The sequence below is a fragment of the Cetorhinus maximus genome, chromosome 20, assembly GCF_964194155.1.
Source record: "Cetorhinus maximus chromosome 20, sCetMax3.hap1.1, whole genome shotgun sequence".
Taxonomy (NCBI): domain Eukaryota; kingdom Metazoa; phylum Chordata; class Chondrichthyes; order Lamniformes; family Cetorhinidae; genus Cetorhinus; species Cetorhinus maximus.
Genome location: NC_135898.1, coordinates 65,301,186 through 65,323,393, shown reverse-complemented (window position 1 = coordinate 65,323,393; position 22,208 = coordinate 65,301,186). Strand labels below are relative to the sequence as shown.

General features: G+C 44.9%; 1 protein-coding gene across 3 annotated transcripts in view; it reads left to right on the top strand.

The window, feature by feature from the left end:
- c20h10orf90 (chromosome 20 C10orf90 homolog) overlaps positions 1–22,208 on the top strand; it is a 205,660-nt gene that overhangs the window by 8,186 nt on the left and 175,266 nt on the right. For all 3 annotated transcript variants that reach the window (XM_078564871.1, XM_078564870.1, XM_078564872.1), the window contains exon 3: positions 1,232–1,325. In XM_078564871.1, coding sequence (XP_078420997.1) covers positions 1,232–1,325 — 94 coding nt within the window. The remainder of the gene's footprint in view (positions 1–1,231; positions 1,326–22,208) is intronic.

Here is a 22,208-nt window from a genome sequence, read left to right as displayed (position 1 = left end):
TTTTCAATAGAAATATTGTTTTGAAAATTAAATTTGGCATTGCAAATTAAAAAATCCATTAAATGGCCCCTCATCTTATTTTAATGTATTTCTGAAATTCAAAGCCCAGTGCAGCTTTCAAATCTTCTACACTTGTTTGTCAAAAATGTAATTATAATTTATGTAGACTACATTTCCTCATGGGAAATCATCTGAACCAGACTCTTTTCCAATAATTTGGGGTAGTCCACGTTAAAGAAAGAAGGAATTACCTAAATTTAAAAAGCACATCCTCAGGATATCTTGTATAGCTTCACAACCAATGAATTACTTTTGAAGTGTTGCCACTGCTGTTATGTAGACAGATACATCAATTAATTTGGTGCATAATCCCACAAACAGCAAGTGAGGTAAATTATCAGCTAATTGGTTTTAATGTCGTTGATTGAGGGGAAAACTGTTGGCCTGAAAATTATTGGAATCCCCTTCTCGTTCTTAAATGTTTCCATGGGAGTTTTGCTGACAAAACTTGCCCACAAAACTTGTCCAGGTGGACAAAGCTTTGCTTTAATGTCTGATCCTAAGCATTCCGTTTTGAATAATGTGGCACTCCCTCGGTACTGCAGCAAGTGTCAATCTGGATTACATTCAAGCTATTGAACATGGCTTTCTGACTTGGGACAAGAGATTGATTACTGAGCAAAGCCATTAATAAAAGAAGGCTAACCGTGGAAATTATGGAGGGGTTAGTGCTTGTGGACATTGGGTGGATGGCAGTGCCACCCCAATGCACCCCACCACCAATATCCTTCAAAGATCATGCCCCCACAAAAAATCCAAACCCGAAATTCTTATCGAGGTTGGGTTCTCTGGCCATGTTGATAATCAGAGCTGAGGTGATTTCCAGTTGCCCAGAGCCAAAAATTGTCAAGCAAGTTAGCAGTGGATGAGTTTTGCAACTTTTAATCGCTGGTTACATAGCTGTCTACAAACAGCCAGTCTCTTCACATGTGAGGAATGATTGACAGATGACTGTGTCTTAAAGAGATGCAGAAAATATATAAAATAAGGGAATATTTATAATGATGCAAGAGTTTATTGTAATACTGAGAGCTTCTGTGAAATGCATGCATTTTCTGTTTTATTTAATGCAATGTCTAATAACTAGCTAAAGTCTTAGTTAATATATTTCAAAGGTGTCAAAATGCTGCAAGGATACTGTATTGATACAATTGTAATTTTGTTTTAACAGAATGAGAAAGTAAACATTCCTTTTTCATCAGTCCCAACCAAAAGCATTCAAAACAATAGATTGAGCACCCAGAAAGAAAACCATGTTCTTAAAGGTAATGGAAAATCTGCCCAAACCTTTTATTAAAAAACACTGTACTCATTGAACCTGAAAACTTTTGTCAACAGACAGCCAATGTAATCAGTTTAGCAGTCAGTTTGGAATAGTACCAAGGACAATTGCTGGAGCATATTCTTATATCATAGCTGATTCGTGCTATTTATATTCAGATATCCTTGTCCCTTTAAAGAATGATGCCATGGATTTGCAGTCGGTTTCAATTTCTCTGACCAGGAAGTCTCTAAAATAATACAGTGATTGTAAATAATCCAAATAGCCAGGAGTTAGGAATTAGTAAGAAAGATAAGAAGGAACTTGCATTTCTACAGCACCTTTCATGATCTCCAGATGTCCCAAAGCACTTTTCAGCCAATGAAGTGCGATGTGCCGTCGCTGTTGTAACATAGTTAAAAACAGCAGTCAATTTGCATATAAGGTCCCACAAACAGCAATGTAATAAATTACTGTTTTGTGTGTTGGTTCAGGCATAAATATTGGCCATAAAAATGGCAAACTCGCTGCTCTTGTTGAATGGAGCCGTCAGATCTTATATGTCCATTTGAAGAGGCAGACTTTGTTTAAAGTCTCATCCAAAAGTTGGCATCTCAAATGGTGCAGCAGTCCTTAAGAAATATTAGCCTGGGTTATGTACTCAAGACCAGAATTTTACACCGCCCCCTTGGCCGGGTTCTGAGGTGGTTGGGGGCAGTGTGAAATTGCACAGACGGGATGCCCTCCAGATTCCATCCATCCCTTGATTTCATGCTGGCGCGGGCAGGGCCTCAGACAGGAAGTCCACCCTTACCCCAATTAAGGCCCTTAAGTGTCCACTTAATACCCACTTAAGAGCCGTTTCCCACCCAACCTCAATTTTTAGGCTGGCGGATGACAGATCGGGGGGAAAGGCCGGAAATGAAGGGAGTTCGACCTTGGACGGGAAGGGGGGGGCGGGTAGACGCCTCCATCAAAGGCCCCCTTCTGACTAGCGGTTCCCTCCCTTTAAGGCTGGTGACCTGAGGATCTCCCTCCAACCCCCCAATCTATCCCCCAAGAGCCCATTTGCCCCCCTCCTGACCCCTCAGACCTCCCCTACTCTCCCCGCCCAGACCCCTGACACTCACCATTTTCTCCGGTTTCCTTGGGGAGTCTCAGGAAGCTTCTTGCAGTGCCTCTTCCGGCCACTGCAGCACTGTCCCTGGAGGGACGGAGGAGCTGCCGGCCAATCTGATTGGCTGGCAGCTCTCCAAGGTGGGACTCCTCCCAAGTGAGGGTGCAGATGTCCCGCCTATTGCCAATCAACACTCGTTAGAGTGTGAAATGGCAGCGGAACTCTTGGAGTTGGCAGGAATGTGTTCCCTGCCATCTAAAAATTCTAGCCCAAGTCTTTGGAGTGGGTATGAACCCTTAATCTTTTGACTCAAAGGTACGAGTGCTAACAATTAGTCAAGGCTGATATCTGACCGGAAGAAAGTCACAAATATGTAAATTGGTAGAAAAATCTACAAGTTGGAACAATATTTTGATTATACAACCTGCTCTGTGTTCTTTTATTCATTGTGAAAGATTGTACTTTAAAACAGTTTAGGGAAGAGATAGCAGTGACAATAATATGCATATTTAATAATTTGTTAGAAGGTGTAGTGCCAGAAGACTGCTGGATAGTTAATGTAATTCCTATATTTAAGAAGGGGGGCAGAACATGTCCAGTGAGTTATAGACCAGTCAGCTTAACTTCAGTGGTAGGAAACACAATGAATCCCTACTAAAAATAGAAGAACATGTAGAAACAAAAAAAAAATGAATAGTCAGTATTAATTTCAAAAGGTGAGATCTTGCTTGACCAATCTTATTGAAATTTTTGAAGAGGTAACAGAGAGAGTAGACAATGGTAATGCAGTAAATGTAATTTCTCTGGATTTTCAAAAGGCCTTTGAAAAGGTGCTCCATCATAGACTAATGAATAAAGTCAGAGAATTTGGAATAGTGGACAAGTGGCAGAACTGATTGATAGCTGGTTTCAAGACAGAAAGCAGAGACTGGGAATAGAGGGTAGTATTCAAAGTGACAGAATGTGGGGTGTAGTGTTTCACAAGGATCAGTGGTGGGGGCCACTGCTGTTCACAATGTACAATAACAATTTGGACTTTGGAACCAAAAGCTCAATTTCTAAATTTGCATTACAGGAGGACATTAATAAACTTTCAGAATGGGCAAATAATTGGCTAATGAAGTTAAACACAGATAAATGTGAGATAGTACGTTTTGGTGGGAAAAGTAGGGAGGTCGCTAGGTGGGGTTGAGGAACAAAGGGATCTCGAAGTACAAATAAATCAATCACTAAAAGATGTGCCACAGGTTAGCAAGGTGATAAAAAAGCACACCAAGCACTAGGCTTTATTACTAGTGGGATAGGATTGAAAAGTAGGGAAAGTATGATCGCTTCTCGGCCTTTTGGCTAAGATCAAGTGTTGCAGGGGCGGCACCATGGTCCTGCCATGGCAAGGTCGGGATGGAAGGGCGATAACCAATCGCAATCCAAATCTATACCATGGGTTACCTATCACCGTCCGAGTCACGGTGAACCACAGCGAAGGAGGATCACCTATGGATCGGGGCTTCTTCACCAGGAGGATCCTGTTGAAGGCGTGCGGCTTCCAAGCTACGGAGATCTTCACCCTGCACGACTCCCGCAAAGGTGGTTATTTTGACGTGACGTTCAAGCGAGTGGCAGACTGCGTCCGGCTCCTGAGGGTGTTCGAGGAGAAGAGAGACCTGCCGGAGATGAAGATCCTGACGGCGGAGCCGCACTTTTCTCTGCCGTTGCAACGGGAACGTGAGGTGATGGTGCATGTGTACAACCCCTTCGTCCCTGTCGCCGACGTGGTCACCTTCCTCACCAGGTACTTCGATAAGGTGGGGAGCGGCACCGAGATTCGAGACGACTTGGGGATCTGGACAGGCAAACGCCTGTTTAAGGTCACGCTAAAGACCGATGGTAAGGGAGCCATTTTCCACCCTCCTTCCAGTTTCGCAATCGGGGGAAACCGTGGCTACCTGGTCTACGCTGGGCAACCCAAGCATTGTCGCTCATGCGGCAAGGCTGGCCATGTGGCGGCCAACTGCAGCGCCTCCCTCTGCAAGATCTGCAAACAGGAAGGGCACCAGACAAAAGACTGCAAACAGGCCAAGTGCTGCAACCTGTGTGGCGAGGCAAGTCACCTCTACAGGACCTGCCCCAAACGCTGCCGTACTTACGCACAGGCAGCCAAAGCCGACCAGGGGGAAGCAGAAGAAAGGTTCCGTGTCACTCCAACCACCAAGGCCCCCAGGGAGCTCAACGGGACAAAGGAGGACACAGAGAGAGACAAGGTGGAGAAAGAGATTGAGGCAACAGAGAGCCAATCAACAGCACTACCCCCTGAACCTTCCAGTCCTCAGGACAGCGAATCAATGGAGGAGGAGGCAGCAGTGGAAAAGCAGCAGGGGGAGTGGCGGACGGTGAAGAACAAGAAAAGTAAGAGGGAGCGAAGAAGAAGCAAAGGCGTTTCCCAGAGAAGCGGCAAGAGGCGTCTCCCATCCGACACGGATGACAAGGGCAGCAGCTCTTCGGATGAGGAAGTGCCAGAGCGGCACCGACAGAAGAGGCGGCAAAGCTCCAGGGCGTTGGAGGACGAGACACCCGAGCTCCAGAAAATTGGAGACAACAAGGAGCCCAGCGCACCCCAACTTTGCCCGCAACCTGAGGAGGCCAGTGCACCACAGCCCCTGGAATCTGGGAGCAGTGAGGCAATCATCGCACCCCAGCTCCAGGAAGCCGGGAACAGCAACCCCCCAGAGGGGGTGAGTTTTGGAGAAGCTTCTCCAGCAAAGGTCATCTCAAAACCCGCTCACTACGTGAACCTCCAGATGCCACTGGAGCAGAACACGGCCAAGGAGATCTACCTCAGCCCATCCAAAGTGAAGGAATTTGAGCTCACTACGGGTATGAAGGAGCAGACTAAAGGTCTGGGACTCTCAGAGACAGTGGGTTTGGTAGGAGAATAAATGCTTTAATATGGGTTTAAAGATTGTATCCATAAATGTGCGTAGCATTAAATCTACTACGCGATGTGTTGCGACCTTGGACTACCTAGCCAAGGTCAAAGCTGACCTGTTGTTTCTGCAGGAGTGTGCGATACCGCACCTCAGCTCCTACAGGCAATGGTCACGATGGTGGTCCCACGGGCCATCGATCTGGTCGGGCGGAAACGACTCTCGTTCCTCCGGCCTGGGTATTCTGCTGCGGGGAGGCAACTTCACCGTCTCCGAGGTCAAGGAGGTGGTGGGCGGGCGACTCCTGGTAGCAGACGTAATGTACAAGAACGCTCCACTCCGGTTAATTAACGTGTACGGCCCGGCACAAGGGGCTGAGCGGCTGGAGGTTTTTCAGCAGCTCCCACTGCTGCTGGCGACCTCCAGGCCGGTCATTCTGGGCGGGGACTTCAACTGCATCATCGATGCGGCTGGACGATCCGGCAGGGCCGGAAGCAGATTGGACGCTACGTCCAGATCCCTGATGGAAACAGTTAAGGATGCCAAGCTGCACGACGTCTTCAGCAACCCTGCAGACGGAGCGCAGCGTAGATACACCTGGTCGCGGCCAGACGGGTCCATTCGTTCCAGGATAGACTTCCTGTTTGTGTCCCGTGCATTCACAGTCAGATCCACCGAAGTCAAGCCGGTGTTCTTCTCTGACCACTGCCTCCTACTGGCGGACTGCCACTTGGAGGAAGACCTGAGGGTGGGCAGGGGGGCATGGAAGCTAAATGTGCAACTGCTGACCCCAGAGAACATTGAGGAGCTCAAGAGGGATTACAAAGGTTGGAGAACCGTGAAACCCCTCTTTGAGTCCCTGACACACTGGTGGGAAGTGATCAAGGGAAGCATCAAGAGGTTTTTCATCCGCAAAGGCACCCAGAAAGCTAGAAAGGAACAGAGGGAAATGTCCCGACTCCAGGAAAAGATGCAGAATCTGCTCCGGCTGCAGTCGATGGGGGTCGATGTCAAGGAGGAGCTCCAAGAGGTGAAGGGCCAGCAAGCCTCGCACTTTGCCTCGGAGGCCTCCAAGATCATCTTCCGTTCCAGAGTCCGCTCCGTGGAGCAGGATGAGACGTGCTCACGTTTCTTCTTCCAAAAGGTACACAGAGAGCGCTCTGTGATCAGCAGCCTGAAGGAAGAAGACGGCTCAGTAAAGTCATCACGGTCCGACATTCTGAGGATCAGCAAATCCTTTTATGCCGGACTGTATGACGTGAAGCCCACGGACAGCACGGCCTCCCAGTCCTTCCTGTCCTCTATCACGGAGGTCTTAGACCACAGTACGCGGGAGAGCCTAGACAAACCGCTAACTCCTGACGAACTGACTAAGGCCCTCGAGTCCTTCGAGAAGAGTAAAACCCCCGGAAGCGACGGCCTGCCGGCGGAGTTGTATTCGGCTCTGTGGAACTTGATCGGCCCAGACCTGCTAGAAGTGTACGAGAGTATGCTCCTGGCCGGCAGCATGTCAGAATCCATGAGGAAAGGCATCATCACCCTCATCTACAAGCACAAGGGGGAAAGGGAGGAAATTAGAAATTGGCGACCCATTTCACTGTTGAATGTGGACTATAAGATTCTGTCCAAGGTCATCGCCAACCGGGTCAAATCCGCTCTGGAATTGGTGATTCACCCTGACCAGACCTGCTCTGTGCCAGGCAGGAAGATCTCTGACAGCCTGGCGCTGCTCAGGGATACGATTGCCTATGTACAGGACAGGGGTGTGGATACCTGCCTCATCAGCTTGGATCAGGAGAAGGCCTTTGACAGAATATCGCACACCTACATGGGGGATGTGCTCTCCAAAATGGGCTTTGGGGAGGGAATTCGAAATTGGATCCAACTGCTCTACACTAACATCAGTAGCGCAGTCTCAATCAATGGGTGGGAAACAGATAGCTTTCCGATTAAATCTGGAGTCAGGCAGGGCTGTCCTCTCTCGCCTGTCCTTTTCGTGTGCTGCATAGAACCCTTTGCCGAGTCCATCAGGAAGGATCCGGGCATAAGAGGAGTGACGATCCCAGGCAGTGGAGGCACTCAGGTAAAAGCCTCCCTGTACATGGACGACGTCGCCGTCTTCTGCTCGGATCCGCTGTCGGTGCGCAGACTGATGCACGTCTGCGACCAGTTCGAACTGGCCTCGGGAGCCAAGGTAAATCGTGGGAAGAGCGAGGCCATGTTCTTTGGGAACTGGGCTGACCGATCCTTTGTCCCCTTCACTGTCAGGGCTGACGGCCTGAAGGTGTTGGGGATATGGTTCGGAGGGACCGGGGCATGCGTTAGAAACTGGAAGGAGCGAGTGGCTATGGTGAAAAGGAAACTGGGCATGTGGGAGCGACGCTCCCTCTCCATTGCGGGTAAGAACCTGGTCATCAGGTGTGAGGTACTCTCGCTGTTGCTGTACGTGGCGCAGGTCTGGCCCATTCCACACTCCTGCGCGATGGCGATCACTCGAGCCATCTTCCGCTTTATCTGGAGGTCGAAAATGGATCGTGTCTGCAGGGACGCGATGTACAAGCCTCTAGATAAAGGGGGAAAAAACGTGCCCAACATCGCCCTCATACTGATGGCCACCTTTGTGTGTGGCTGCATCAAGCGGTGCGTAGACCCTCAGTACGCAAACACCAAGTGTCACTACGTGCTGAGGTTCTACCTGTCCCCGGTGTTGCGAAGGATGGGTCTGGCCACGCTGCCGCGGAACGCTCCAAGTAGTTGGACCGTGCCGTACCACCTGTCCCTGGTGGAAAAATTTATGCAGAAAAACACCTTTGACCACAAGTCCATCAGGCAGTGGTCAGCACGTAACGTCCTAGAGGCCCTGAGGGAAAAGGAGAGGGTGGACCCTGTGGGATGGTTCCCCGAGCAGACTGTCAAAGTCATTTGGCAGAATGCCTCATCGCCAGAACTTTCCAACAAGCACCAAGACGTAGCTTGGCTGGTGGTGAGAAAGGCCCTCCCCGTCAGATCCTTCCTACACGCCAGGAGTCTCACCCCCTCTGCACGTTGCCCTCGAGGTGGCTGTGGTGGGGAAGAGACCGTTGTTCACCTCCTTGTGGATTGTGCCTTTGCAAAGAAAGTCTGGAGAGAGATGCAGTGGTTGCTGTCGAGGTTCATCCCGAGCAGTTCTGTGACACAGGACTCTGTGCTCTACGGGCTGTTCCCAGGGACACACACCGAGACAAACATCGACTGCAGCTGGAGGATCATCAACTCGGTGAAAGACGCGCTTTGGTCTGCCCGAAACTTGTTGGTCTTCCAGCACAAAGAGTTGTCCCCGACCGATTGTTGCGGACTGGCACAATCCAAAGTCCAGGACTACGTGCTGAGGGACGCACTAAAGCTTGGGGCAGCTGCCGCAAAGGCGCAATGGGGAAGGGTCGCTGTCTAAGACCTTTCTACCACAGCGCACCGAGAGACTGGGAACTGTTTAGAGCCCCTCGGGCTGTACAGATCAAAATGAAAGGCTGTAAATGATTGTAATATTGTTTGTACTGATGCACCTGGTGATACATTTTGTAAAAGTTTAACCTGGATTGTACCCTTGTAATGTTGTTTTTGAAATGGTTTTGAATGTGATTGAAGATTTTTTATGAATAAAGTATATTTTTACAAAAAAAAAAAAAAAAGTTATGCTAAATGTGTATTGAAACTTGGCTAGACCACACTGAAGATTTGGGAGCCTTATTATAAAAAGGATATAGAGGCACTGGAGAGGGTGCAGAGAAGATTTGCAAGGATAATACCAAAAATGCCTAGGTATACATATCAGGAAAGGATTGACAGGTTGGGTCTCTTTCCAAAAAAATAAGGCTAAGGGGTAACTTAATCGAGGTCTTTAAAATTATGAAAGAGTGGATACATAGAGAATGTTTCCTGCTGTGGGGCTCATCATAATTAAGGCCATCAATATAAAATAGTCATCAAGAAATCCAATAGGAAACTCAGAAGAAACTTCTTTACCCAAAGAGTGATGAGAATATGGAACTTGCTATCACAGGGAGTGGTTGAAGCGAATAGTATAGATGCAATTAAGGGGAAACTGGAGAAGCATACATGGGAGACAGGAATAGAGGGTTACAATAGTAGATTTAGATGAGGAAAGATGGGAAGAAGCTCGAGTGGAGCATAAAAACCAACATGGTCTGGTTGGGCCAAATGGCCTGCTTCTGTGCCATATAACCTATGTAATGTAAATGAAAATATGTTGGGCTTGAAAAGAAATGGTGAACTGTATTGCTTTAATTAAATGGATTTTTAAACTTGTATGGCAGCAGTAACCATCAATTATGAAATATACACTTAATGGAATGTGTTCAAAATTGACAGTTTAAAGTTTAATTACTTGGTGTTTTTCTCAGGACTCCAGAGCACAATAAGGGTTCAATGCCTAGGTTCAGAAATTCCACATGAGAGAATTATTCTGGACAAAAGTAAGGAGAGATAATCAAGTAGAGGTTAAGCTGTCAGGCCTTTGGAAATTGACACTGCTGTCCATTTGAATTGTCTAATTTGATATAATTTCAGTAGCTGGTAGTTAAGGCTGTTAGTTGGTGTTTGAGTGTTTTCAAAGCATACCCTTTGCATAATTGACCTAAATTATCCAGGCAGTGGCTAAGTGACTGCACTTGCTGTTGATCTCAAAGAAAGCTGTCAACAAAGATCCAGAGAACTCTATGGTGTGAATTGCATCTTTCCCGATGTTAACTTCATTCTGGAGGCAGCCGTTGGGGATCTCTGATGTCCCACAACAATGATATCATCAAACAAGCTATGCAGCTAATGACATTAGAGAATTCTCACCTACAGAAAAACAAGTAGGTTTTAAGCATTTGCATATTATAATTTTTATTCATTCATTTGTGTGTGATCTGTCTGAAGGCAGGTCCTTGGCTCATTGTCTGTTGATGCTTCATGCTGAGCCATTTTCTTGGCAGTCTTTTGTCAGTGGGGGTTTGCCTTTGCCTTCCACTTTCATGGGCAGGGCAAGGAGACAGGTCCCAAGTCTCCCTCAACTGGAATGGGAATCAAACCCATGCTGTAGGTGTTATTCTGAACTACAAGCTAGCCATCTAGCCAACTGACCAAAACTGCTCCCATTTTATCTATGGAATTTTTATCACAGAACCACAGAATCACACAGCGCAGAAGAGGCCCTTCAGCCCATCGAGTCTGCATCGACACGTGAGAAACACCTGACCTACCTACCTAATCCCATTTACCAGCACTTGGCCCATAGCCTTGAATGTTATGACGTGCCAAGTGCTCATCCAGGTACTTTTTAAATGATGTGAGGCAACCCGCCTCCACCACCCTCCCAGGCAGCGCATTCCAGACCGTCACCACCCTCTGGGTAAAAAAGCTTTTCCTCACATTCTCCCCATACCTCCTGCCCCTCACCTTGAACTTGTGACCCCTCGTGACTGACCCTTCAACTAAGGGGAACAGCTGCTCCCTATCCACCCTATCTATGCCCTTCATAATCTTGTATGCCTCGATCAGGTCGCCCCTCAGTCTTCTCTGCTCCAACGAAAACAACCCAAGTCTATCCAACCTCTCTTCATAACTTAAATGTTTCATCCCAGGCAACATCCTGGTGAATCTCCTCTGCACCCCCTCCAGTGCAATCACATCCTTCCTATAATGTGGCGACCAGAACTGCACACAGTACTCCAGCTGTGACTTCACCAAGGTTCTATACAACTCCAACATGACCTCCCTACTTTTGTAATCTATGCCTCGATTGATAAAGGCAAGTGTCCCATATGCCCTTTTAACCACCCCACTAACATGCCCCTCCGCCTTCAGAGATCTATGGACACACATGCCAAGGTCCCTTTGTTCCTCAGAACTTCCTAGTTTCATGCCATTCATTGAATACTTCCTTGCCAAATTACTCCTTCCAAAGTGTATCACCTCACACTTTTCAGGGTTAAATTCCACCTGCCACTTATCTGCCCATTTGACCATCCCGTCTATATCTTCCTCTGGCCCAAGACACTCAGCCTCACTGCTAACCACTCGGCCAATCTTTGTGTCATCCATAAACTTATTAATCCTACCCCCTACATAGTCATCTATGTCGTTTATATAAATGACGAATAATAGGAGACCCAACACAGATCCCTGTGGTATGCCACTGGACACTGGCTTCCTGTCACTAAAGCATCCTTCTGTCATCACCCTCTGTCTCCTAGAACTAAGCCAATTTTGATTCCACCTTATCAAATTACCTGTATCCCATGTGCATTTGCCTTCTTTATAAGTCTCCCTTGTGGGACCTTGTCAAAGGCTTTGCTGAAATCTATATAAACTACATCAACTGCACTACCCTCATCTACACCTGCTCACCTCCTCAAAAAATTCAATCAAATTTGTTAGGCATGACCTCCCTCTGACAAAGCCATGCTGACTATCCCTGATCAAACCTTGCCTCTCCAAGTGGGGATAGATTCTCTCCTTCAGAATTTTCTCCAATAGTTTCCCTACCAGTGATGTGAGACTCACTGGCCTGTAGTTCCCTGGCTTCTCTCTACAACCCTTCTTAAATAGCGGAACCACATTAGCTGTTTTCCAGTCATCTGGCACCGCCCCCGTGGCCAGAAAGGAATTAAAATTATCATTGAAGAAATTTGACCTCCCAAGAGTAGCTATGTTGTGCCTAGAATGTAAAAGTAGTTTTTTGAGGCCAGAGTGGTTTAGCACTAATTATGAACATAGTATGCCATTAAGAATCCAGTTACACCTCATTCAACAAGGCTTCAACAATTTTCACGGATTTTTACAACGCGAAGGATAGCATTAAATGTGGAAGTTCATATCAATTAAGTTATTTCGAATTGTTTTCCATCTGCAAGGACTTCAACAGCGCACCTTGTGAAGGAACAGGGAATAGCTGACATCAGCTTCTGGATTTTTCTCTTTAACAGAGTGTGTGCGAATGCCAAGAGTTGCTGTCAGTTTCCCAGAAAATTATTGGTAGTGATCGCTAACAGTTTTCTCGGTATTACAACTATAAAGTCTGGGCCAATGCGTGTCTTTGTCACTTGGCACTGAAAAGCAATTTAAGCGTCAGCTGCTGCATTTCTTGTACTACAGCAGTGCCTATGCTTCAAACAATGTTCTTAACTGGATGTAAAGCATATTGGAACACCATAAGTTGTGAAAGGTGCTACATAAATGCAACTTTCTCTTTTCTTTAAGGAGGTATTGAAAGCCTCCTCAGTCATACACATGTATTGGCACGAGTATCTAGGCACAACATAGTTACTCTTGGGCAGTCATTGAACCACTTCTGACACTGTGTGGCAATTCTTGCGATGTTGACTAACTGTCTCAACTACCTCTCTGCTTTTAATTAACTCAGACTCTTAAAGGCTGTATCAGAAAATAATTTTTCTCCTTTCCAATGATAGTCCTGCTCTACATCCTTAATTAGTGCTCCAGAAAGATGTGGCAAATTTATGTTGGTGGGCAATATTCCACTGCATTGTCAAACCATCTTCAGCAGATAATTCAGTCTGCTGTCTTCAAGAGATAAAGGGAAAATAAAATGGATGTTTAATGATGGCTGATTGCTTATATAGTGTTTATAAGCACAGCAACAGGCCATTTGGCCCAAATAGCCCATGTTGGCGTTTATGCTCAATATGAGCCTCGAGGGAGGAGGCACAAGTTTGATCTGCTCTGTTTCACACGCCATATAAAAACATTTTTAAAATCAGTGCAACATACTAATGGAACTCCAAGATATACCTCTCTCCTTTCTCTCATTTCTTTGTAGATTATCAGCTTTCTTTATTTCTGTTCCAGAGCTATAAACAGACATATTTGTAACACTGTATATATGAAAATTCTCTTGTATAAGAGAGCAAAAATTGTTATAGGCAATTTGTTGCTGTATGCAGCACTTAAGAAGAATTACTGACAGAAATAATATCTACCTCATGGAAATAAACTACTTCAGACATATATAGCAAACATATCATAATCTGCATGCAACAAACTAATTTTTTTTTATATGCCAGTACATTATCCAAGATGTATTCTCTGTCTGGGAGGTCAGCACAATGGGCAAGGATTCCCTCTCACTGTCAGTAATAATAATTTCATCAGCCTCCATCCAGGATGAAATATCTCTTATCCCTTGTCACTTAGGCTTACAGCACTGATAAGAACTGATGAATCTTATCCAACTAAGACAAAGGAGTGAGTGACAGGCAGCTCGATGACCTTCTGGTTGGGAATCAAGTGCAGACTGCTCGAGTTCCTAGGCCATCTTTGATTGCTATAATTTAAAAAAAATGCCACTGCCAAATATGCACAATTCTCATAGTTGAAGTAGTTAAGTCTCTTATGACTGACTCCAGCTAACCAATGTCACACTGCTGAGCTGATGTCATAGGAATTAAATTGCTCAGAACTGTTTTTATTAGAATTCTTCAGTAAAGGCTTGTGATAAATGCTCAACATAAAAATGCTTTAAAGATCAATTAATGCATTGTTTATCTTTTGAAAATCATGTAACCACAAGCACTGCCGTCCTGATTTGCTATTTTTTCATAAGGAGGATGAGCAGAAGAAAATATCAGCAGGCAATGCACACAGTGCAATATCTATAGTTATTTATGAAAGTATTATACAAAAATCCTTATCAAAAACAATAGAGAATTGATTGGTTTTTGAATTGTAAAGCTACACTTATCATGTTCAAAGAGAGCTCAAATTGAGTGTTACTATCAAAGTTAATTGCTAATTGTAAATATTTGGAACAGGAGCAAGAACATTTTTTTATATAACCATTCGTGTGGTTATTGTTTCAGAGGTGAATTTTTACCAAGGCTCTTTGCAGTCAAGCAGGGTTGAAAGATGAAATACTAGCAATCTCCAAAATACTATTTGATCCCTAGATGATCAGTTCCCTCAAAAAATACTTAAAATCTATCTCTGGTCTTCAAAAGGATGATTATAAATAAATCATCAAAGGACAATTCCTTCATCTCTCTGGGGCAGCTTTTAGTATAACATTCCCAGAGATTATGGGGAATTTTAAAATCAGTGAGCAGGGAAAATTGGGTGCTGGTGGGGATCAAGTGGAAAAAAATTCCAAGCACCTCAGGAAGCCAGCTCCAACCCACCGACTTCTAGGTTTTACTGTGCGATAAATGATGTGGAGTCGACCCATTCCCAAGTCGCAAGTTGACATGTTAAATACATTAATGAGGCTGGAAGCAAGACAAACTAAGGGAGAAGGCAAATACTTTCACAGAATTCTTATTGTGGCAAGAAAAGCGGGAGGCTTCCTCACAGCCTGCTCAAGCTCTCCACCCATCAGAAACCATGCCACCCCATTCAACTGCCATCCCCACCCTGGAATGGGACAATTCCCATCAAGGTCGAGGATTGGACTCCCATTCAGGGTCGGACGTCCCCTGAAATCAGGGATAGGATTTATCTTGTTCGGGTGCTTCCCGCCCAATTGGATGCCAAGTCTGTCAATCAGTTAAAGCTCCATAGCGTGCAGGGAAACCCAGACTTCCAACTTTCCTGTGTGCTAACAGGACCCTCCCTGCCTACCCCACACTGCTCCCAGCATATCTAAATTTCATTGCTTCAACATGGGTTTGAAACAAAATCCAAAGCTGTTTCTGAGACTTTCCAGTCAATTTGTAAAGGGTGAAACATACACCCTCTGTTTCCAAGACAAGTGATGCCACAGGGATGGTTCTTGGTGTGTGGGAGGGGGCATGGAACTTCTTACGCCAGGAATTCCCATTTTCCCAGCTCATTTGGGACCTGGAATTAAACTGGACTCTGGTATGCCAAATGACATAACAGATATTTAACTATTATTATGACTTAACTATAATTAAGGATGTGAAGGTATTAGAGTAGGTACAGAAAAGATTCACAGAAAAGGTTCCAGGGATGAGGAACTTCAGCTATGTGGATAGATTGAACAAGCTGTGAATGTCCTACTTGAAGAAGAGAAGATTAAAAGGAGATTTGATAGAGGTGTTCAAAATCATGAGGGATTTGGAAAGAGTAAATGAAGAGAAACTGTTTCTGTTGGCAAAAGGATCAAGAACCAGAGGGCACAGATTTAAGATTAGCAAAAGAAGCAACAAAGACATGAAGGAAAATTTCTTTTTGCAGTGCATGGTTAGAAGCTGGAATGAATTGCTGAAGAGTATGGCAGATTCAATTGACACATTCAAAAGGGAATTAGATAATTATCTGGGGGGGAAATATTTGCAGGGTTATGGGGAAAAGGCAGAGGAAAGGGACTAAGTGAATTGCTCTTGCTGAAAGCAGACACGGCACACGGGATGAATGGCATCCTTCTGTACTGTAACAATTCCACAATTCTATGGTTATTGCATTGACCCTCTTCCATGGGGAGCCAATTGCTCTGGGGCATACTGTGCTGCCTACAAAGCCTTGGCACTTAGCATTATAAAGTTTGGTGACTGGCCTGATGAGCTACACATCCAGGTGTACCTACACATTATAATAACAAGTACAACCACATTTTTCTTATTTTGTAACTCAAGACCTGTAATCTAAAAGAAAGCCTCAACACTAGCAAGAATAACCATTTGAAGAGATGGAGCTTGTGAAGATGATTTGTTCTAATACACAGGCTTTTAAAATAGCTGACTAATTGTAGTATTAATACATTTGTGATTTGTCATACTTGAGGATGTTAGCATTTGCTTGATGTTCATGTGTCATCAATAGCCCCAATTTGGAAGTTGCTTGGATGCCTGATATAGAACATGATTCATCTTCTTTTTCTGCTGATAAATCATGTCAATTTATATTAGAATGGAGTTTATTCCTGTGTTGGGTTTCTTTTATATTAATGTAGAACGATCCATAAAATGTAAATAGTTCATACTCGCAAACAGATGACATACCATTCTTTATTCTGGAGTGGACTTTTGGAATCAATCTGCAGTAGAAAACTAAGCTAGTACTATCTGAAATGTAATCTTCGATAGGGTTTTCAAGGAGTATAATATTTCAGGGAGAAACAACGCTGGATTCATTCCAGCATGAATTGCTCTATGTAAACAGGATTTATGACTGACAATCTGGAATGATTAAAAGCATCTATAAAGTGAACGAGATCTACTTTTCTTCATACCGCTGAACAAATACATCAAGCTGCCAAACAATGGCCCAAGAGTATCCTTCTTGTGATTTTGAGTTTCTTTTAAACTCAAAATTTTGTTTATATGCAACATGGTTACTGTCTAAAAATTGAAAAACTCAATCAGGGCAAGTGTAAGGAACTTCTGTTGATCCTACTCTCGAATTGCATGCTTAACTACAAGTGCAGTGGAAAATATAGTGTTAGTACTGAAAAACATTTTACATCAGCTCAGTCCACTCAAAGTTATGGATATTGCTAAAACATCCTTCATATCTTCAGCTGAAGTGGCTTTCAACTTTTCTTATAAGGTTTTGTTCATTTGCCACAGAGGTAGACAGTATTGTCAGCAATGTAGCTGGAAGTGTAAAATTACAAAGAAATATTGAGGATTAAGTGAATGAACAAAACTCTGGCAAATGGATTTCAATGTAGGAAAATGTGAGGTCATCCACTTTGGGCCTAAAACAGATAGACCATGGTGCTTTGTGAAAATCTAGAAACAGTGGAGATCCAAAGAAAATTAAGGGTCCGGATAGGGGCATAGTCTAAACTTTAGAGCTGGCCTTTCAGGGGTGAGTTAGAAAACATTTCTTCACACTCAGGGTGGTAGAAGTTTGGAACTCACAGCAATTGATGCTAGATCAGTTGTTAATTGTAAAACTGAGATTGATTTTTTTTTGTTAACCAAAGGTGTGAAGAGACATCGGAAAAAGATGGAGTTAGCTCGCAGATCATCCATGATCTCATTGGATGACTTAACAAGCTCAAGGAGCTAAATGGCCTACTCCTGTTCATCTGTTATCTTAAATACGTTTTGTAGGACGAAAGTCAGAATTTATAGGTAGATACAGGCCCATTTCCTATTTATTTTATTAACTTTTTAAATTAATGTGTTAGCGTTGAATGGAATTTAGTGCCCTCCCCCATGGTGAGTTTGGTGGTGGTGGGGTTAATTTAATCAGGCAGGAGGGTGGCGGGTGGGGACTCCACTGCCTTCCCGTAGCCTTCCTGCCTCTGCCCCAACTAAGTCCGTGGTAGGAAGGCTCGTGAATGGCCTTGCCACACCACCGCCAATTGAGGTCTTTATATGGGCAGTTAATGCCTGTTATGGACAGGAGGGGGTTAATTTATGCAGCACTGATTTCTCCTCCCACCACCCGTCCATAAACAGAAAGGTGTTTTGATTTTGATTTCCCCCTTTATAAGTGGTGGCGTATTTTCCCAACCCCTCAGTTTTGCTGTGATCCAATTGCTATTAACAACTCCACAGCAAACTCCGGATAGAGTAAACTCAGAGGGGTAGTTTATTTGTACACAAACCCGAGAGGAGGGTTTGCAATGTAGCCTCTTTTTTCACTCATGAATTAAAAGAAGGGGGAAAAGAGAAAGAAAGGGGTTTACAGGACAAAATCCACAGGATAAAGAATTATTGTTTCACATTAGTCCAGAGTCCAGAATCAAAGTCCAATGGTTTACACTTTCATGGAATCAGCAGGTTGATGACTGATGCTGGATAATTCACTTTTCCAGTAGAGATGACTTCCGTGATGGCATAGCCACGTAGAGATGTATTAGTCTTGTACGTGCTGGTACAGAAGTCCCAGTAGTAACAGTGTAGATGGGGCCAAGCAGTTAAATCTGGACAGAGCTCTGGTTCTGAGCTGTTCTTTGGCTTGGACAAAGGATGTATATTCCTTAGTCTGGGTTCTTGAATTTGGTAATGTTTTAACCATTAAGAATTTCAAAAGAGGTTTCAGAATCCTTTGTCCTAGCAGAATGGCAGTCTTTATTGGCCAGACCTGGCTTAAGTAATGTAAATGGCCTTGGTATAATTCCCTTGGAAGTTGGTCTTCTGCAGTTCACCTTAGTGTCTCTTCAGAGATAACGAGGTGACAGCTGTTCTGAATGCCGGAAAGTTCCTTTTGTTTGAGCCATAGCCAGCCATGGCTTCAGTTATTTTAAAACGGTTGCCAGTTCTAAAAATTTTATTAAGTATCACTGATGACATAAATATGCATTTTATAAAAATATAGAGCGAGGTCCTAGCCCGCTGACATGCCCAATTAAGGGCCTCATCCCTCCACTGCTGATATTCATCCAGCAGCAGGTGGCCCAAAAATCAAACCCTGCTGAGGATGTGTGGGCCTCTGAAAGGGATCCCTCATTATCAGATACTCAGTGCCTGATCGCCGGACCTGGCATCAGGAAGAGGGCCTGCTGAGAACCACCCGGCCCTTGCTGCTGAACCTTTTCCGCCTTCCCCCCCGTGACCCCCACCTTGCAATCCCCCTCCTGCCATCACTCACCCATGGCCTGGGTCCCTTGGCAATCCTGAGCCTCAGGTGAGTACATTACCAGCAACAGCCACCACCTCCCTGGTGATGCTGCTGAGCAATGAAGAGATGATGGTCTCTGACTGGCCAGTAATTTCCAACATGAGCACCTCTGCCACCCCCCCCGGATCCTTGATCCCAGGGAAGGCCCGCCACTGCCCATTTAAGTGTCTGATTGGCACTTAATGCGGTGGGACATCCTGAAAAGAGGAGACAGCTGCTCTCACTTGTTCTCCAGCTGGCAGATGAGACCCCGACACCTACATTAATTTCAAATCCTTCTTATTATCTTATGGGCAGGATCTTCCGGTCGGTGAGTGGGGGCGGGGGCCGCTCGCCGATGCGTAAAACGATGTGGGATGACGTCGGGTGGAATGCCCGACATCACCCCACATTATTTCCATTTTCAGGTCGGCGGGGGTGCAGCTGAGTCAACTGTGTGCCCGCCGACCTGTCAACAGCCTATTGAGGCCATTGAAAAACTAATTAAGGTCGTTAATGGACTTGCCTGTCCAACCTTAAAGTTGATGGGCAGGCTGGGAGCCCTGGCGGGCTTCGGAAAAAGCATGAAACCTTATCCATGGGATGAGATTTCATGAAGGTATTTAAATTTTTAAGAAAGGTTTCAATAAAACTTATGGATATGTCCCAACTCATGTGACAGTGTCACATGAGGCAACATGGCAGGGAAAATTTCTAAACATGTTTAATAAAAGTTTTAAATCAGAGCTGATCTCCCTGAGGCAGCACATAGTCCCATAAAATGCACTCCTGGCTCAGGGATACCGTCCCCCCCCCACCAACAGCCCACACAGGGAGTGCACAGCACTTCCGGGTGGACGTCACGCTGGGCGAGCATTAATTGGCCCACCCACACAAAATGGCGGTGCACCCCCAATTGGGGGCACCGATCAGAAATCCGTCTGCCCGTGCCCGCACCTGCATAATCCCCCCCCAACGGGGAGAAAACGCTGCCCCGGGAGCTAGTGACAAATAAAGCTTTGACTAGAATTGTTCTGACCACTTGAGTATGTTACAGTAAAGTAATATTGGTCCACACAGCTGAATAAATCATGGAAAAGAAAGATCATTGGAAAAATGTATTCAATTGTCAGTTTCCTCACAAGAGTGCTATACAAATGTGCATTATTTCAGGATGCCCATCTGTCTAAGAAGTCTTCAGACCTTGAGTGTTACATTTGGATGTTTCAGGAGCAAGCATGTCAGTCTCATTTACATTTTTCCTGTATTCTATTGAAAAATAACAAAGTTCGAAATTAGATTTTTTAGCCTTGCCTTGCCTGATTGTTAGGCATTAATCTTTATTTGTCGTGATGTTGAGAGAAAAACAACCAGATGAGCTGGCTTGATTCCCATCTGGTCGGCAGATCTGTTCAATACAAGGAAGAATTCACTTGGATAAAAACAAAAAGCTAAAAGCTACTGCGGATGCTGGAAATCCAAAACAAAAACAGAATTACCTGGAAAAACTCAGCAGGTCTGGCAGCATCGGTGGAGAAGAAATCAGTTGACGTTTCGAGTCCTCACGACCCTTTGGCAGAAGGGTCGTGAGGACTCGAAACGTCAACTGATTTCTTCTCCACCGATGCTGCCAGACCTGCTGAGCTTTTCCAGGTAATTCTGTTTTTGTTGTGTGAAGAATTCACTTGGGTTTGATTTTCAGTACCTGGAGTTCAGATTGATAAAGGGGACAGAAGCCTTGTCGTGATGAATTGTGAGGATTTGTGTAATTGTTGAGTGAGATGGACTTGGTTTACAGTTGAGAATGAGGCTTCCAGGGACCAAGTTGTTTTATGTCAAGTAGAATTTATAAAAACTGTGATGCCAAGCTGTGTGCCTTAACTTTAATGTGGATTCATAAAGTTATTACATTTAATGATAAGTACATTCATTTTCATGTTAAATATTTACATAATTTCTTCCTTATTTGCTTACATTGAAGTCTACATTAAAATGAAATATGTTGCCTTGTTTGATTCCAACACTCTATTTCAATTATATTTTTGAAATTACTCTGTTTCAATCATATTTTTGAAATTATTTGGTTATTAATTGTAGGAAGCTACTTTTTGATGGTTCTGTTTCCTGTCAGAATGGATTAGCAATGATCAAAGCTCGACTGACATTTGAACTGAGTGTTACATAATTATGGTGAGAGAACCTGTAATTAGCTTTACTGAATATCCTGATCCTATTCAGAATCTGACCGTATTGTTCCCAGAAAACCAGAGTCCGTTGGTGCTTTCTGGTTCATTTTTTGAACCAAAGTGTTGGAAAATATTATAAAGACATCATCTCCATTGAGATTGTATGGAAAGCTGTTTTTTTTTAGACAGGTTTGCCAACAGAATGATGTCAGTCAATTTAGTGAATGTGCTTCTGAAAATCATTTGAAGCTCATGGCCCAGGAAAACCTGCATTGCAAAAACTCATGATGAAGCAGATGTCTTTTTACTTTTGCATAAATATTCCCAGTGACTAATGTGTTATTTGCAAAACAGAGTCATTGGGCAAAATTTAATCCAGGCGACAGGAATCCTGCCCCCACGCCCCTAGGGCTGTTGTCCAATCAGAGGCTGGCAGCCCTTTATTGCATGCAGCACCACTGGGGCAGGGGTGGTAGCAGCCGCTAGTGTATCCACCAGAGGCCCAGAATAACTGAGGGACCCAGGCCACAGTTGAGTGAGGGCAGGATGGGAGGCATAGGCTGGGGGTCATGGGAAAGAGGGAGACAGCTGGTAGCAAGAGCAAGCGGCTGGCTTTCAGCGATGAGATGCCAATATTCAATAGTTTATTAACAACACTAATCCCTTCCCAATGTGGGTCCCTTGATTAAGCACTGAGTGCCTGACAATGAGAGTCCTCCCCTGGTAGCTTGCAAGCAAGCATGCCAGGGTTTGCTTTTTGTGCTTCTCATGTGGCGACTTCCCCGCCTGCCTTGGGTTAATATCAGCAGAGATGGGATGAGGCCCATAAGTGGGCATTAATTTCCCACTTAAGGTCCTCAATTAGCAGTGGGCTGGGAAGGCCGTCCACGAGCTTTCCTGCCCTGGACTTAATCAGGGCAGAGGCAGAATGGTGGCCGGGTGCCCGCCATTACCCTCCCACATGATTAAATGCCTCCCCGCCACCAAACTTGCCTCGAGGGAGGGCACCAAATTCCACACATTGTGTGCTTTATGGACTGAGGCAGCCAAAAACTCCATGGGAAGAATTTTTGGGTCAGCAAGCGGGGGCGGGGCCCCCTCGCCAATTTTCAGTTCAGCGGGCGCGCAGCCAAGTCGGCTGTGCACCC